We start from the raw sequence: 17947 nt of genomic DNA on the forward strand, positions 1-17947 counted from the left end.
CAAAACTGTACAAAAATATACATTTTGCATTAAAAATGAAAAAATGTAAATATGTTTTACCCAAAACTCCTCACATGGCAGTTTTAGCTTCACCTGGCTCAGATTCTGTAAAATAAAATATGGCACATTTTGGATGTTATTAATTTGTTAATCCAAACCTGACCTACACTGTATTGATGTTACGTCAAGCAGAAAAAGCAAAGCTTTTTACAATTAGTATTTTCTTTGGCTGCAGATGAATTATTTGCTACAAATAAGAGTATAATAAAGAATGCTGTGCTATTGCACTTTAGGCAACAAGTCCTACATATAATATTCAACCTTCTTTCCAACAAATAGCTCAGAAAATGAGATGTCCATTTGTTTTTTTTCAGTGTCATTTAATGTAATCTCACAAGTTGGTGAACAGGTACAACTTTGTCGCTCACTGTACTAAATCACACATCCGTTGATAGTATAAATAGCCAACCTAATAATAGTACACATTTTCAAATACATAAAATCATCAAGTATGCAAGTTTTAAGTTATGGACATCAACAGAGAAAAAAAAAAGGCATACACATTATCGCAGATGGAGGAAGTCCAGTTTGAAGCTGAAACAACTTGAACTAAGATTTAAAAAAAAGAAGAAAAAAGGTAACCAAATGTTGGACATGGCAGTGAAATATTAAACAGACGGTTTGATAAATAAAATAAACTCATAGACGTTCAACTGATAAATATGACAGCAAGGTAATTTAAATGAAAAATTAAATGAAAGGCAAGAAGTGTAACTTCCTGCACAAGACAAAGGCAACAGGTTGTTTTTTTTATTATTCCAAGTAGAAAAATGAAACACCTTTCTTTCCCAGACGCCAGTGGCACGACTGCCTTGGTTTCACTTCGTAAGGCATTTATGAATGATCCATGTGATCTGAAGGAAGGCATATCTCTTTCTACTCTTTTGAAACTGAATTAAAAAACAAAAAACAGGAGGAAGGGAGAGTGGACTTTATATCGTCACGACTTTTTTCTGCGGTACTTCAACGTAGCGGCCAATTAAAATCTTTGGGACACTTGCAACAACTATAAATCCAACATTTCACAAAGATACAATGCAGCACTGCCCTTTATTTTTTTAATAGTTTTAATTTTTTATTGGGCAATGTGGTTCACACAACTTGTTATCCCTCAGACACTTGTGATTTAATTAAGCCTTGAGAGGGGAAGTTGAATTACAGCACATGGTTTTTCAAAGTAAAATACTTCAACACAATGACAAAAGACAAAGAAAAAAAAAACCCTGCCAAAAAAGCAAGCTAGTGAGGAAGAAATTAGTTTTTCAGTAATGAGTTTTAGGGAAGTTTTGGGCTGGCATGGCAGGAGGGAATGGGGTTTGGCTCTACTGGATGCAGCAGTTATTGCGATGGCGCAGGCGCATCTTTGGACGATATTTCTCCAGGTAGAACAGCTGCTTGCTGTTGAACGCTCCTCGACGCTTCCTGGAAGAAAAGACGGCAGCAAGCCGACTCAGTGTTCAAAATGTTCAAAAATAGGACGTTTTTACAGCATTTTTACGACACTAAATCCCAATTTTACCGGTTATACAAACTTACTGTCGAATGAACTGGACAGCATCTTCATATTTCATCCCACATTCTATCAGTGCGAGCGCCACCAGGACAGGAGCTCTGCAGGAAGACAAAATCTATTAAAAACTTGAAACTTCATTCATTATCCTACAAAAATGTTTTAGGACATTTTCTTTCACTATGAAGGGAGAAAAATCAGAATTATTTTATTATTATTATGCAATTACATCGCAACGATCCACTGAAGTGGGAAAAACCTCAAACTTTCCATCAGTGAAGAATTGAAAGTATATTAAAGTTAATTTTATCACGTCTCTTCTGAAAAGAGTAACCAAACCCCAAATGAACTCTCTAATTTTGCCTTTAAGCCGCACTGTATAACTTTTATTAAAATATATATATATAAAATTGTGCGTTTCTGATATGGGATACATGGGCAACCACCCAGGGCAGCATCTTGTCAGAGGAGCAGCATTTCTGAAGAGAAATAAATTTGTATGATGATTTATGTTATTATAAAAGGGAAGAAAAAACATGCATGACCTGAAGCTTCACAGATATTTTATAATCCACATTTGATCTGAAAACCAAATTACTAGACATTAGAGATGCACCATAAATTTTGCTGGACAGTAAATCGTTCTACTAATTACTGTGATAAACGATAACGTTGTTTTGAGACAATTTTCAAGTACTATGTTGATAGTGGAATAATAACGCCAGTTTGTCCTCTCAAAAACAAAAGTTTTTATTTTGTAAGGAACAGGCGAGACTGGAATTGGAAAATATTCTACATATCCAAATATGAAACACAACCAAAAAACAAACAAAATGAATTGTGATGTCTGTAAATAAAATTTCCCTCAAAAATATCAGAATGTAAATGAGCTCATTTGGACCTAAATTAATGTAAATTGAGCTAAATTTACACTAAATGAGTTAGTTAACACTAACCTTTTTTACTAATACTCAACAGTTTTGTCATTCCAAAGGCCAATAACTGATTACATACCTGGAAACAATAAAAATTAGGGAGCAGAAATGTAAAGCTTTGACATCAATTCTCTCATCAAGACCAGAAACAGTTGACTCTTAAAAAAAAAAAAAAAAAAGAAAAAAGAAAATTCGGAGAAATTTTTTTTGTTGCTAATTTAAAGTTTTCCAAAATATATAAAAAACAAAACAGTATCTTTATATTGGGTCGATAATTATTTTTTTGTGGCACTAGTAGCTTTTGTTGATAGTCTGATGGAAAGCGTAAGGAAGAGAACACAAAAGAAACCACCTGTGTTAAAAAGGCCAACAATACAATTCATTCATTTTGGATAAATTAGTGGTATTTGGTTGTTGCATATTATTATAAGAGGATATTTTGATGAATTGAATTGTTGCAAAAAGAGTCCTGCATTATTAATACAGATGGATTTCTACCTCCCAAGCCCTGCCACACAGTGGACAGCAATGCAGCAGCCAGGCTCCTCTCTGAATTTCAGCTTCAGCAGGTTCAGCCAATCATCCACGATCTGGTTGGAGGGAGGAGCGCCATCATCAAACGGCCAATCCTGCAGGAGATGAGGGGAAAAAGAAAAAAAGAGGAAATGATGTCATGCATCCCTGTTCTTGGAAACAAGGAGTGGTTGAACTGGTTACAATGGAAAGAAAAACATTGGAGGGGGAACCTGTTGAGCATCCATGTCTAATTATACACTAAATACTGACATAAGATTTGAAAAATATGCTGATGTGACATTTTAACAAGATATTTTACAGATTTAGATAAAACCTGGATTTTTGTGATCATTATTTTACATTTTTAACAATGCAGCAGCGGAGATTAAAACCCTCAGAAAACACAAATCTTCATCAAATTATTTATAAGAACTGAAAATAATATTTCTGTTGCTGCTTTGACCTGTCACTATAATAAATTGTCCCAGAAATTATTGCATTATTTTGAGACCATTTTTCAAATAATATAATAACAGCATAATATTGCAAGTTCATCCTCTAAAAGACTAAAACTTCAATATTGTAAAGAACACTTGACAATGGAACTGAAAGACTTGTAAAAATTCTAAACAAATAAAATGAGGGAAAAAAACTCACCTACAATCAAAACCATTAATAAAATGGATTATGAAGTTTCTATAAAGTCTCTATTCAAAACAATATATCAAAGTGGAAATGATCAATTTATCTTGAGATTAATTTTGACAGGTTTACTGCTGCTGAACTGATCAGTCATGCAATAGGACTGGACTTACCAGAACCTGAATCCCCTCTTTTACCACCAGGGTGGAATCATAAGTGGCCTCACAAACTCTCACCACAGTGGTGACACCATACTTCTTCAGCTCCTGTGGGAAAATATTGACAACTGATTAGGAAACCTGATAGCGGAACCACTTTTCCATATTTATCCAAATTATATGCTTCTTTATATTTTATGACTAACTGGTCACAGGCATGCAAAACAGTTTTAAAAGCTCTTGAATCAAAATAAAGGTTCATAGCAAGAAATCTAGACAATATCAAATACTTTCCAAATATGACTATCTATCTATATATACATATATAAACCTTGATGCAAACATTTTAGTTTATTAAGTTCTTCATGACACTGCTGCTCCACCTTTAAGAAAATTCGTCTGAGATCAGATGACATGACTGGAGTCACAAGGGCGCCCTCTGGAGGCGAGTGCAGCATCCAAAAATGTAGGACTGATTTTACAATAAAACTCTTCTCCTGTTTTGAGGGGTCACGGGAATAGTTTGCCACATTCAAAATGCTGTAGTTATAAAATGTTTGCACATTTGACAAAAATATGTCTATCAAAGCTGCAGCATGTAACTTATAAAAATTTATTTATTTACATATTTGTTAAAATTGCGACTGTATGAGAGATAATATGTGAAAATATTGATTTCCTCCAACTCCTCCCTTGGCTACTATTGCCATCTGAAGAAATGCACCTTTCTCAACCAAAAACAACCAATCAGAGCCAGGAGGAGGGTCTTTATGCTGTCAATCAACCTCATGTACTCACTGCTCAATGTGGCAAGGGTGGAGAAAAGAACTTAGTGACAGGAAAACGTTTCATCTGCCATCACTGGTGACTATGCCAACTAGCCATGAACATTCATAACAGGCTGTGCTAGCTGCAAAGGAGGGTGATTGACAGCGCTAAGATCCACCTCTTGGCTCTGATTGGTTGTTTCTAGACAGCACAAGGAGAAGGCAGAGGAGATACATTTTTCAACTAAATTATCTGTCTTATACTAAACGGTCACCACATGGTGACAATTTTTAAAAAAACCGTAAAATATATTTTATAAAAGTTACATATTGTAGCTTTAAATAAGCAGATTTGCACTCATTATTAATGAAGCCAAAGAAATTGTTTTATGAATAGTTTGTTGGTTTATAATTTTGGTTTGGTTGGTTTTAGTGAAATCTGAACGAATGAATTCTTAGAAATTTATGCAATTAATTATACTGGCTTTTCGCCAATTCATGATTTGTTAAATCTTACATTATTACATCAACATGTCCAGGGGGTTCAGGTGGAAATTAGCATTTTTTGCTACAACCTGCTACTGTTTTAATTTGTTGTATTTTAAGTTAATAAGACAACAGCAGCATTACTCAACAAAAACCTAAAAGTTTAAATCCTATTTCACTGATTCATATTGATTTGGCAAAAACTCAGAATGGAGATTGTGTCTCACCTCAATGAACTTGTTCAGGGTGGCATTGGTGGGATTGTGGGTAATGAGGAACCTCATGTTTTTGTAGGTTATCTCAACAGGGGCTGGTCTGTTCATGCGAGCCATTGTAACAATGTAAAAATGGTTAAGAAAAGGTAAACTTATTCCAAAAAACAAGACAACACAAGTGTAAACAGTTAGAGGGAATGTAAAACAAAGGTCCAATGAGCTCAAGGAAGCCCAGAAACAAAAGATCCCCCGGTCTTCGTAGAAGGTTGGCAAGGCTTAATCATCAAAAATGGCGGGCAACTTGAAGGAGATGCCAGTTGACGAAGTGGCAGGCAATTAGAAAAGCAACTTAAAATCCTCTCCTTTGGGATGAAATCAAAAGAAAAGAAAGCAAAAAAAACAAAAAAAGGCTGGTTCCACCTTGAGTCTGGCCGGGTGGAAGCCAACGAGGGCAGTGTGCAGCGGGTGGAGTTACCCCATCCAGGCTGAAGTATCGCTGGTTCTGGGAGGTTTCCCGGTCCTGTAAACTTTCCAGGGTCCCTCCGGTGGCTCAAGTATGTAAAATGGATGGCAAGTTTTGCTGTTCACTCGTCTGCATAGGCAGCGTGCTGAGCCTGGCAGTAGTCTCCACTGCCCTTCAGAAACTCCATAAATGTGCGACCCAGAACACCACAGAACTGCTGCGAAATGAGACAATAAAAAAACCCAGAAGAAAGTCCTTAATGATCTATTAAAACACAGAAATTTGGTTCATGACGCATAGGCCTGTTGCACATGATAGATTAAATTCCTCTGGACTCATTTATAGATTTATTTACAGATGAACATATTTCCAAGACTTCAGTTGGTCAAATTCTCACGGATAGCTCAGCAAGGCAGATGGCATCAACTAACGCACTCATTCCGTGGTTACCTAGCAACTCACTCACTATGTGGTTACCTAGCAACGTGAGCTGAGTAACTTCTGCAGTAGCAGTATTTTAAAAAAGCTGCTTAAAAGTAAACAAAGGAGTAGAATGAAAGGAGACTATTGCAATACCGACCCAAAAGAAAATAAATAGCGCTGAAAGGCGGAGTAGAGCAAAATGGTTCGGATTTGGCCTTTGAGACGTTTTACCTTTGCCTGTGATGAAAAATGACTATTAGAAAATGAGTATTAGAAATACTGGCAGCCTTTTAGAAATGAAACTGCTAAAGTAGTAATCAAAATTTTCTACGCTGTCGTTTGTAATGCTAACTACACTAATATAAAGTGATAAAGCTAGTTTAATATGAACTCTCCATTATTATTTTTGCTTTAAGACAGTAAAATAGTGTTTTGTAGTGTCTGACTACATTGACCTCATTCACACAAGGTGATGTCACCTCTGCTCAAAAGACGATTAATAACCATTCCCAGCTGGATGGCCTTGAGATAAAATATACTTTCTACATCTTCTGCTAATGTAGTTCTTGAATAAAAATCTTAAAATCAGATAAAATTGGAATTGGTAGTGCCAGAAAATTAGAAAAAGACATGAGAAATCAGAAAATTCTGTATGGCTCATGTAGAACAATGTTTCATAAACTCTGGTCTCCATGTTTTAGGTGTTTTTAATGCTTCAGTGCACCTGACTTCAAATGATATCCGATTAACAGGCTGTAATCACCTGAACCAGGTGTGTTAAAGCAGGTAAGCATCTAAAATATGCCCGGCAGTCTGCACTGAGTATCAGGGCTGGGAAACACTGACGTCAGTCAAATTTTTCTGCTGAAAAATATGTCTACACACCTCTAGATTGTTATGTGCGACAGACTTAGAAATATATAAGATATTGAGAGAGAAATGAAAATATACTATTTAGCCAAAATCCTGATCTAATAGTGAAACAAATGTGTCAATATAAAGAAATTGATTCAATGCATAACTGTGATTTAAAATTAAACTCTATAAAAGGTCTACCGAGTAAAAATGTGCATGAATTTATACACAACAGGTGGTAAATTAATCCGTCTTAATGGGGTTGTCCACTAAAACTAAATAATTTGCAGCAGAGCAGATGATATGGAATAAGGGGGGGAGGGAAATCACCTACAGTAATGCTGTGTAGTATCGTATGTAATGGCCACCAGTGTTATACAAAGGATGTCTCATTTCTGACATCTATGCCAGATTTTTGTTTTTTCATGAGGCCTCCATTACAGATTTCATAATATTTATTGTTTTAATTTACCATCAAGCTTATGAAATTGGTTTTTACTGTCTTTTAAGGTGCTAATGTTTCAAACCATTACACTAACGAGAACTCGGAAGCCCAGTTTTTCCACCAATGGCGCTTTTTCTCATTTATGGCAAATCTAAAACCTAAGCTCTTCAATTATGCTGCGATAATCCGCTATTTTCTGGCTGAACGGTAGCATTTGGTGGACATTTTGTGGATCGAACAAAGAAGCTATTAAAAAGGGAGGCGATATAGAACGATAAAACTTAGAAAAACATATTCATCCTTTATTAACCAATATAATTTCGCCATTTCGTTAAAAACTTAAAACGTGTCCTTCCAGCTCAGATGGGGCGCCGTCACACAACAGAGGCCTGAAAACATAGCCTTCTTTTAACGGTAAAAAACTAACGCCTTTTGCCAACTTCACCAAGAAAAAGCAGTGTATAAATCCAAAAGGAAGGTATTGGCTGTGTTTATGATTGATTTCATCAAAAGATACGTTAACTTCAACCAAGAGAAACTTCGAGTGACCGGCTAAGACCGGTTCAGCTGCGCATCCGACCGCTGCCTCCAAAGCATGGCGACCAGCACAAAAACCTTCACTACCGTTAAAAACCCGGACAGAAGTAGGTTTACTTTGACTTTCAGCAGCGAAATCCCCAAAATTAAAGACTCTAACGTCTGAGTAAGGAGAAATTTGATTTAATTTGTGCCGCGTAGGCCGCGGTTTCATCGAGGAAACGTGAAGGCCAGCTGGTGAGAGCTTCCGTCCTGATTTTAGAACAAAACCCGAAGAGGTGAGCCTGGAAAAAAACACACACAAAAAGCAAAATGGCAGCCAGAAAAACCGCTACTTACTGGGATATGCTTACTCATTGAAGATTGTAGCTTAATCATACAGCCGGTCCCAAGAAAAACGGTCAGAATATGAAACGGTTCTCCACCATACAGTCCGGTGTTGTTTCTCCGAGCTGAGCCGAAGTCTGCAGATCCGCCGGGGAAGAAGACGCTGACACGAACCGGAGATGAGGCACAGCCGAGTGACGTTTCCGATCAGGACTTTCACAATAAAAGACCAGCATTTCAAACTGAAGAAAAACAATCATCAACATGCAACATTTAAAACACTCACAAATGATTCATATCAAGACTAACTACCTTTTATTGTGAATGAAATTAGGCTTTATTGCTATATAAACTTAATGGTTTATCACAATATTTTGTGGTACTATTGTGATAATTATAAAAGATAGATAGATAGATAGATAGATAGATAGATAGATAGATAGATAGATAGATAGATAGATAGATAGATAGATAGATAGATAGATAGATAGATAGATAGCATTTATTGTCATTGAACAGAATTCAACGAAATTTCCATCTAATCTATCTATCTAAAAGTGACGATAAGAACAATTACTATTTTTAGGTAACTATTTTTTAGTTTAAAAAAATCAATTCATTGGAATTTACTGTGTCAACAGCAAATCAAAATCTTGTTACAACAAGAAATTTTTATAATAAATGATAATACGATAAATACTTCTACTTTGAATTGTCTTACAGATACTTGGAAATCTATTTATTACTATGAAGAGAACAAGTATTATAATCCCCAGTGAATTACATTGTGCTGCAAATACAAAGTTGTCCTTTTGAGTCATTACATGCTTGAGCAGGATTAAATGTCTCATGCAGTTACATAGACTTCCTTAAGTATATAATGTTTTACTAACTTACGTTTTGTGATCAGATGACTTTGTGCTGAGTTACAACTTGGATTAAATTGCATTGTATAAAAATAGGAATGTGACCCTATGATTGTTTTGTATTGCTATGAACTTAAACAGTTTGTTGTAACTCCATATGAATTGGACCTTTAAAAAAAGTTCCTTGAAATGATAGCAGCTGTAATTCGATACTCTATTATAAACTTCATTTACTAGAATTTTTATATTGTGCAGGTTGATACAATTTTCATGTCATGTGCAATATTTGTATAATTCACATCTTTTTTATTTAAACTTGTAGCACAATCTAAACATTTGCATCTGTTATTTTTATGCATATGCTATTCTTTCAAAAGCTGTCTTTCAGATGTCATATGGCTAATCGTTCACAAAAGAGAGTGTAAATTTTACAAATTGCAACCAAATCAAGAACTAAAGCTGTTTTCTTGATACAGAGACTGCAGGGTGTGTAAGGGCTCTTCAGATATGAAAACTCTACTGGTGCAATTGATTATTCATTGTTTTTCTTGCAAATATTTGGTGCAAATTCTGCATCAATGTCCTTATTTACTAAGATAAAATCATTATCGAGAGCTAGCAGGACCTGCTGATCAGACCTGCTCTCCACAATGTCTATAAAATGTACTCTATAAAGAGAACTTTTATGATACAGGTACTTTTATTTTGAACTTTCTGCTTCCGGTTTTGATTGCTTTTGTGTTTCACTGTCAGTGCCTTGATGCAATCCCTGGAAACCCCACCCTGAAAATGTGCAGCGTTATGCTCAGACTCATCCCGAGGAGGCGCAGGTCAGGTGGTTTCTGACGCCCGGGACATTGGATCACCACACGACTCAAAACTCAATCCGCACACTTTACTGCGAAACCATGGGACCAGTTTGACTCGTTTCTCAACAACAAGTTAACAGTTTAGGAAGAAAATAAAATTTGCTACAAATAAATATGAGCTCATTACTGCTGCAGGAGGTTTAGTCAAGTCATTATGGGATACAACAGCAACAAAACAAAAAACTCTGCAGAATAAACTGTACAACTCAAAATTCAATTGTCCTTAATATTTTTGCTATAAATCAAGCAGACGAAAAAAATCACTGAATTACTGATTGTAGAAGAAAATAAATCAAGAATAACAATCAATAAACATCACAATTAAACATATTGCATATATATTCCCCATATTTTATTGTATATGTACATTGGGGTGGGCAATATGGACTTAAAAATTTATCACAATATTTTGTGGTACTATTGTGTAATAACGATAAAGAACAATTTATTACTTTATAGGTAATCATATGGTTGTGACTGCGGGACACAGAAATTAAAGCCTCACATAAACAAGTTCTGTTGAAAAAGATTCCCATTTTACTTCTTTAGAGCACCCGTCACATGAAGAAGTGTGATTTATAGCACTAAACTGCACACAGCAATTTAATTTAATCATGTTTTGAAATGTATTGGCATTTATTGATACTTTGAACAAACAGGGGAGAATATAGTGAAACTAACAATCCTAACAATACAGACAGTTTTTAAAATGTGTTTAGTCAAAACAACAGAACACAAAAAGTCTAGAGCAATCTCTGTTTGGCACTCATCAAACTTAATTAATACTCTTGATTTGATTTGTTGTTCAATTGCATGTTGAATCGAAACATTGGTGTATATCTCCATAGTGATTATTCAATTAAATTAAAAAAATTCTTAAAGATCCCAAGGGAAACGGGTTTTTTAAAAAAAAAAAAAAGTAAAATAAAACAAAATAAAGTAGCTAATAATGTTCATTGTATGTGTTCTTTCTCCACACACTTTTTAAGCAATAGTTAAATGTTCAAACTACATTACACAATAATGTTTCATGTTATTGCCTCCTGGTGGAGACAAGTCTAGCTCTGAATATTGTCCTACTTTTACAGGATTTGTAAATTATTAGATGAATTATAATCATAGTCATTGCGTTTCATTTTTGTCACTATTTCAGAATTAAAAGACGTAAGTTTTCAATTGTTGAACTGATAAACTCTTATTTAACTACTTGTATAAAATTCCCAGTTTTTCAGAGCATATTTTCCAATTGCAAATTATAGGTGTGTTTTTGAGATTTTCAAGTTATTTGTAAAAAACCCCAAAACAAAACAAATAAAAAAAACAGCCATCTGAAGAGTACTTTCAAATAACACCAAGATCATGTGTGTAGGTGAGAAAATTAGTGTTTCTGGAAGCTAAAATTAAGGGTTATTTATCTCCTTGAGTTTACATCAAAACCTGTGAAAAGTTAAGAACCAAAATCACATGAAAAGATCAACAAAAAACGACGCTAATGTTCTGCCTTTTTGGTGACTAAATGTCAGTTAACTGACTTCCACCAGACTCTGGATAATAGGTTTAGAAATCCTGATCTTTCTTTCTGGAAACTGCTCAGATCTGCAGTTTCAATTATTCCCGTTTTCCGCCAATGGGATGAGAGCAACATTGTTTCAGTCCCTGCCAGTGGCTGGCTGGTGCCAGTTTGCAGCTGGTCTCCAGTGGCTGTCGGGGTTGGAGAGAATGTTCTAATCCGTCACCATTGTACCAATTGTCTATAAAAATTAATGTGCAAGTGAAGCTCTGCCTTCAAATGGGGGCAAATCAAATTCCAATTTCCAATTAATCAGCACAAAGACATGAATGACTCTGAAGATTTCAAGGTAACAATTCAACATCTACTTTTTTCTTTTTTAGTTGAATTTACTGTAAAGGTGTGCAACGAATATAGATTGTATTTTAATATAAAAATATAAATTAAGCATTTTTTTTATTTTCAATGATTCAAACATTTTTTTTATTGGTTTTTGTCTCTCTTTTTTATTGTAAAGTACAAAATGTATCTTCATAACTTTTATTACATTTCTTGTTGTACTAGCCTGACCGTTTATCTCGCCTCTAATCTTTCGCCCACTGACTTGCATTCCGTCCGTTAGAATTTCAACCGGGCCAATCAGTGAACAGAAGTCGATTGTCGACGTAGATTTTCTGCGCCGTTTTAGAATTGTAGCCTACCTCTAGTTTTAGCCATGGCGGCAGAGGAAGTGAACGAAGCCGTTCAGTCTGTGCTTGCTACGCTTTAAAACACTGAATTAGCATTAACAGCCGTCATGTTCGGCTTAGCAAAGCTAAACGTTGTTTACAGCACAGAACATCGGCAACTTCCGGTAAGCGTTAAAAAGTCGAACTGGCGCATTACATACGTCACGGGCAAACGTTAGCGATTGGGTAACATTTAAAACGTCAACAAACAATCGCTTCTCAATAACTAAGGCGGGTAAAGTTATACTCAAAAATTATACTCAAGAAAGAGTAGTTCTACTTCAACATATTTTTAAAAAGTAGCTGTCCAAGAAATTACTCAACTAAGAGTAAAAAGGCTTTTGGCAAAAAGCCCAGTCAAGTACTGAGTCAAATTATCGATCATTTAATATTTAAGAATTACATAAACAGACGGAACAAAATGTAAAGCTAAGTGGATATTTTGGTAGTTTAAAGACTGAAATTAAAATAATTTATATAACAAAATCAGGCAAAAGAAAATTTTTCCAATTCAGTTTCTGTCAAAATAAAACTGATGAAACTTTAACAAAAATTGCAGATATGTGTTTGTGTCTAGTGAATTTTTGGTTAAAATTTGTTTGTTCTTCATTCAGTGGGTAGAAAATCCAGAAAGTTTACTCAAGTAGGAGTAGCGATACTTAATAATTTTACACTCAAGTAACAGTAAAAAGTACAGTGTAGTAAAAATACTTCTAAAGGTATATTTTTGCTTCAAAATTTTACTTAAGTAAATGTAATTAGTTGCTACCCAACTCTGTCAATAGCCAAGGGTAAAGCAAAGCGTAGAACAAGGACCTATTTTTATAAGGCAAACAACAAAAATGTTGTCTTGTCATTTTTCAGTGCCAACACATTTTTATCGTAGGAATCCAATGACAAATAAAATCCTTTAATTATTGATTTGTCAGTGTCTCAGTATCAGTTTTGGGACTTTTTTTTACAGGAGAGTCACAGCAGAAGCAAAGACCAAACAGATGGAACAAAAATGAGTCTAGGCAAAGAAGAGAAAGGAGTTAAAGTAACTAAGAAGTATGTACCTCTGATGGGTCAAAGTTGCAGAGGAGGAGATCCATCTCCTGACCAAAGTTTGGCCAGCTCTGAAACGCCATCAGTGCCTCTTCCATTTTCCGCATCTGGTCCCCAAGATGAAGATCTGCGACTGGAGGAACGTCCACATAGGGAGGACTGGATGAAGGACGAATCATCCCAGACAAAGGTGTCATTTGGTGGACTTGGTGTCCACCAGCAGACCATGGAGGAGCTGAAGAGCATCCTGAAGGACAGTCATCTGCTCAGCGTCCGAGGGAGAGAGGAGGGGAAACCAGGAAGTCCGTTTACGTACCTCCATGGGAGCAGCAGCGGCGAACGCAAGAGACGGGGGGACGATGACAATCCTCACAGGACGTTCAGCACCTTCAAACCTCAGTCTGATGCTTCCAGAAGGGGGGGCAACTCCAGAGAAAGTACACCTATTCATCTGCCCCCCACTGTGGATGCATCCAGCTCAATCAGGTCTGCTGCCAAAACAAATAGGCAGCCTGGAGTCAGGATCTGCGCACATTCAAGCAGCAGAGCCTGGGGAGAGACGGGAGATTCAGGTCAGTGACGCTCAGAGTCGGGCAGTAACTAGTTAGTTACTTAAGTAACTTTTTGAAAAAAAATTACTTTTAGGAGTATTTTTACTACAATGTACTTTTTACTCTTACTTCAGTGACTCTATCATAAAGTGTCATCAGAGTTGGGTAGTAATTTACATTTACTTGATTAACATTTTTGGGGAAAAATAATTACTTATAGGAGTATTCTCACTCTGCTGTACGTTTTACTTTTACTTGAGTAATTTTATTATGAAGTATTTCTACTCTTACTTGAGTAAAAATTTCTACCCACTGAATGAAAAACACGTTTTAACCAAAATTTCACCAGACACACACCTGCTGTTTTTGTTAAAGTTTCATATGTTTTTTATTGAAAGAAACTGATTTGGAAAAAGATTTCTTTTATCTGTTTTTCTTTGGGGTTTTTTTGCTACTTGTATGAATTATTGACTCTTTTTTTTACCTTAAAATACTAAAAAATTATTTTTAACTTTATATTTTGGTTCATGAGATTGTGTAATTTGTGAAAATTAAATGATGATAATTTGATTAGTGCCTGAGTAGACTTTTTACAAATACTTTTTTATGGCCATGTTTTACTTTTACTTGGGTAAAAATATGTTGAAATAGTATTTTTGAGTAGTCTGCCCATCTCTGATGATGCTTTGGGGGAAAGACAAGTTAGTAGAAATATTTATAGACAGATCAAGATTTAAAAAATAATTTAGCTTTACTAGTTTTTATGGTTGTAGACAATGACAAAGCATAATGCCGAATAAGCTTCATATTTAATTTTATTGTACTTTAAAAACTTTGATTATTTATTTAGACAAGGTCCTTCTAGTGCATGGGTGTTCAAAGTGTGGCTCTAGGGCCATTTGTGGCCCCTGCACTGGTTTTGTGTGGCCCCTGACCACAATTCAAGAATAATTTAAATAAATTAGGACAAAACTACAGCTTTTAAATTAAAATCAACTTTCAAAAGCTGATAATATTTTCCAAGCTTTGTGTTTCTGCACATCATTGACTTCTACTTTAAAGTACACCTTGGGGGTTGTAGGTCATGAAGTTTCCATGCAACCACCTGGAAAATATCAACATGACAGGGGATTGTTTGAGAGTCATGCCTAGAAAAGGCCTTTTTTTGTTCCACCATCACAAATATAAACATCTGGAACCTGCTAAACTGTTCTAGACCTTTTAAAAAATATATTTTTTTAAACTAGTGGCCTTATTGAATGGTAAATAGACAGGAAATATGGTAAAGAGGAAAAGAGAGAAGGGGGAGACATGAAGCAAATGGCCCTGGGAATTGAACGCAGTTTTCCACCAATAATTGTGGCATTATTGATTTGTTCCCCACTGAGTAAATTAACTTAACTGATTTTTATATCTTTACCTGGAGGCTAACAAACGTATCCGGTGTTAGACATTATGTTCGTAAAAGTTCTTCAGAGAACACTTGAGCAATAAGTTTTAGAAATACAACATATTTATTCAGGTCAGATGTTAAATTGTTTTCCACAGATAACGACAACAAAGCAGTTGAATTCTCCAGCAACTTGAGGTTTTTCTCAGCCATGGAGCAAATCAAGCAGCAGATCGCAAGAGAAAACATCAACTTTGTCCGTTTTGAGGCCACCGATCTCCACGGAGTGTCGCGGTCCAAGACGGTGCCTGTCCGCTTCTTCCATGTAATAAATTCTAATTATTCTTTACCGTATTTATTCGGGTGTATTTATGTATAATGACAGAGACAGAACTTAATTTAAGTGTCAGTTGGTTTCTGAGAGTAAGGAGAAGAAGAAAAGGTATTTTGTTTCTTTGACTTAGGCTATGTTCACACAGCAGGCAAATGCAACCCATATCTGACTTTTTCACCGCTGTCTGAATCATCCAATCCTGATTTTGTTCACATTCCCTCTGTACCCCGTCCCCAAAAATCCAATCTGTGTTACTTTAATATTTGTTACTAAATCAAATATATACCAGATTGTTTTTGAAGCGTCTGCAGTCGCCTCAAAACTGAGCTTAAAACAAGCTCACATGTCTTGCTGTAAGTTAGTTTTGTCTTATTTCAAGTGAAATATTCACACTAAACTAGACAAAAATACTTTGTCAGATTTTGTTTTTGCAGAGTGAACAACCACACACATAAAAAAAAAAGTCTGAACTGCTGTGTGAACATAGCCTAAAACTAAACCATCACTAAAGGCTCTACAATCCTGTAAAGTTTCTAAAATGTTTGTTTGTATTTAATGGATGTACTGTCATCACAGGAGAAAGCAATATATGGGGTTCCCATGCCAAGAAGCTATTTGGAGCTGACCCTCAGCCCAAAGAGCAACGAAGTGGACCACGCCAACACCGCCATCTTCAGCAGTGATGTTCTTCTAATCCCTGACCTTTCAACTTTCAGAGTCCTGCCTTGGGCTGAGCAGACAGCACGGGTCATATGTGATCCATGCACCATAACAGGAAGCCCCCTCCGCACCTCGCCTCGCCTTATAGCGAAGCAGCTGCTCGGTCAGCTCCAAAGCTTGGGATTCTCCCTGCACTCATCGTTCACCTACGAGTGCTGTGTCCTGGGAGCGCCGGACAGAATCGGTCCAAAGACGCTGCTGTTCCCTGCCACCACGCTGCTGAGCAACCACGACCTCCCGTTCTTCCAGCAGCTGGTGGACAGCATGTACTGCATGGGCGCAGACATCGACAGCATCGCCTCTGCTAGTGGACCTGGCCAGATGGAGATCAATTTGAGGCCGGAGTTTGGGATCGCAGCTGCAGACAGCGCCTTTACCTTCCGTACTGGCATTAAAGAAATGGCTCGTAAGCACAGCTACATCGCCAGCTTTTTTACAGATGACGGTCTGTATAACGCCGGTGTGCTCTCCCATAGCCTATGGGACGCTAATGGGCGGCGCAGTCTCTTCCAGAGTGGCGAAAAGGAAGTAGATCTGTCTGAGATTGGTAGAAAATGGCTGGCGGGGCTCCTCACCCACTCTTCAGCGCTCAGCTGCCTGATGTCACCCGGCCTGGGCTGCCGGAGCCACATCGCCAAAACCATAAAAGACCCCAAGCAAGTTCTGTATGCCACCTGTGGCTGCAATGACAACAGCAGTTCCTTCAATATCAAATGTCACGGAGGGAGGGAGACACACATCGACAACAAGCTAGGTTCAGCTATGGCGAACCCTTACATTGTCCTGGCTGCTACGGCGGCCGCAGGACTGGACGGCATCAGGAGAAACCTGAACATTGAGAACATTCTGAACAAAACCCCCGGCCAGCAGAGGGAGTTCGCCATTCCCGTGAAGCTTGACAACGCGCTGGAGGCGTTGGCGGAGGATCACGTCATCTGCAGCGCCCTCGGAGAGCCGTTTGTTCAATACTTCATCGCCATGAAGAAGTTTGAGATCGAGACCCAAGAGCTGGACGATGAGAGGAACAAGTGCCTTGAGTATTTCATTTGAACTTATTTGTGGTGTTTTCGCTCATAATTTTACAGATGAAACAGTTTCTCTCGTCAAGCAAGACAAAGTTTTCCTCAGATATTTTATTAAAAATGAATAAAAGTGAATTCTGAAGTCATGAGATGTATGATTCATTATTGTTTCATTAACATCATAAAAACATGACGCATTTTACACAATAGCAAAATGGAGAAGACACTGTTATATTAGAAAGCAGATAAAATCTGCTTTAATATTATAAAGCATTTTCTTCATCTTGTGTCGTTTGCTTACATCCACCTGAAGCCACATGTAACGTGTAATCTAAAAATCTTGGGAAAAAATATTTATTTAAATTGACTACATGGCTGCAAGAGTTCATGAATAGAGACTTTTGTTAAAAAACAGAATTATGTTTAAATCATGACACTGTGGGGAGAAGATGCCGAATCTCCTCTCTTTCTTTCTGGGAACATCAACCAAATTATTTAAACAAAATTTGCTAAAATATTATAAAATGTACACTTAGCCGTGGTAAAAACAACTTATTCTCTGTTTTAAAAT

General features: G+C 36.6%; 2 protein-coding genes across 4 annotated transcripts; one reads left to right on the forward strand and one right to left on the reverse strand.

Annotated features, from left to right (window-relative positions):
• Positions 1-359: 359 nt before the first annotated feature.
• ptp4a1 (protein tyrosine phosphatase 4A1) lies at positions 360-8509 on the reverse strand. Of its 2 annotated transcripts, none has more exons than XM_028017176.1 (6): positions 8352-8509; positions 5302-5969; positions 3837-3929; positions 3004-3134; positions 1597-1671; positions 360-1482 (listed from the first exon to the last, which is right to left on the reverse strand). In XM_028017176.1, exons 2-6 carry the CDS (start codon positions 5404-5406, stop codon positions 1383-1385), a joined length of 504 nt encoding a protein of 167 aa, XP_027872977.1. In that variant the 5' UTR covers positions 5407-5969; positions 8352-8509; the 3' UTR covers positions 360-1382. The 2 variants fall into 2 exon arrangements, with proteins under 2 accessions (XP_027872977.1, XP_027872978.1); XM_028017177.1 differs by having other exon boundaries at positions 5302-5966; positions 8352-8508.
• Positions 8510-11127: 2618 nt separating this feature from the next.
• On the forward strand, positions 11128-17610 carry lgsn (lengsin, lens protein with glutamine synthetase domain). Of its 2 annotated transcripts, none has more exons than XM_028017175.1 (4): positions 11128-11933; positions 13277-13931; positions 15459-15625; positions 16211-17610. In XM_028017175.1, exons 1-4 carry the CDS (start codon positions 11910-11912, stop codon positions 17402-17404), a joined length of 2040 nt encoding a protein of 679 aa, XP_027872976.1. In that variant the 5' UTR covers positions 11128-11909; the 3' UTR covers positions 17405-17610. The 2 variants fall into 2 exon arrangements, with proteins under 2 accessions (XP_027872976.1, XP_027872975.1); XM_028017174.1 differs by lacking the exon at positions 11128-11933 and adding an exon at positions 11947-12437.
• Positions 17611-17947: the final 337 nt, after the last annotated feature.

Source organism: Xiphophorus couchianus, chromosome 5 (assembly GCF_001444195.1).
Source record: "Xiphophorus couchianus chromosome 5, X_couchianus-1.0, whole genome shotgun sequence".
In the NCBI taxonomy this organism is placed as follows: domain Eukaryota; kingdom Metazoa; phylum Chordata; class Actinopteri; order Cyprinodontiformes; family Poeciliidae; genus Xiphophorus; species Xiphophorus couchianus.

Bases quoted from the DNA above. Each gene is read 5' to 3' on its own strand.
- ptp4a1 (XM_028017176.1), bottom strand. From the start codon at position 5,406: ATGGCTCGCATGAACAGACCAGCCCCTGTTGAGATAACCTACAAAAAC. The intron at 3,930-5,301 runs GTGAGACACAAT...ATTTTCCCACAG, and splicing joins CCCTGAACAAGTTCATTGAG to GAGCTGAAGAAGTATGGTGT. The intron at 1,672-3,003 runs GTAGAAATCCAT...GTCTTCCTGCAG, and splicing joins TGTGTGGCAGGGCTTGGGAG to AGCTCCTGTCCTGGTGGCGC.
- lgsn (XM_028017174.1), top strand. From the start codon at position 12,381: ATGTTCGGCTTAGCAAAGCTAAACGTTGTTTACAGCACAGAACATCGG. The intron at 12,438-13,276 runs GTAAGCGTTAAA...TTTTTTTTACAG, and splicing joins CAGAACATCGGCAACTTCCG to GAGAGTCACAGCAGAAGCAA. The intron at 15,626-16,210 runs GTAATAAATTCT...CTGTCATCACAG, and splicing joins TGCCTGTCCGCTTCTTCCAT to GAGAAAGCAATATATGGGGT.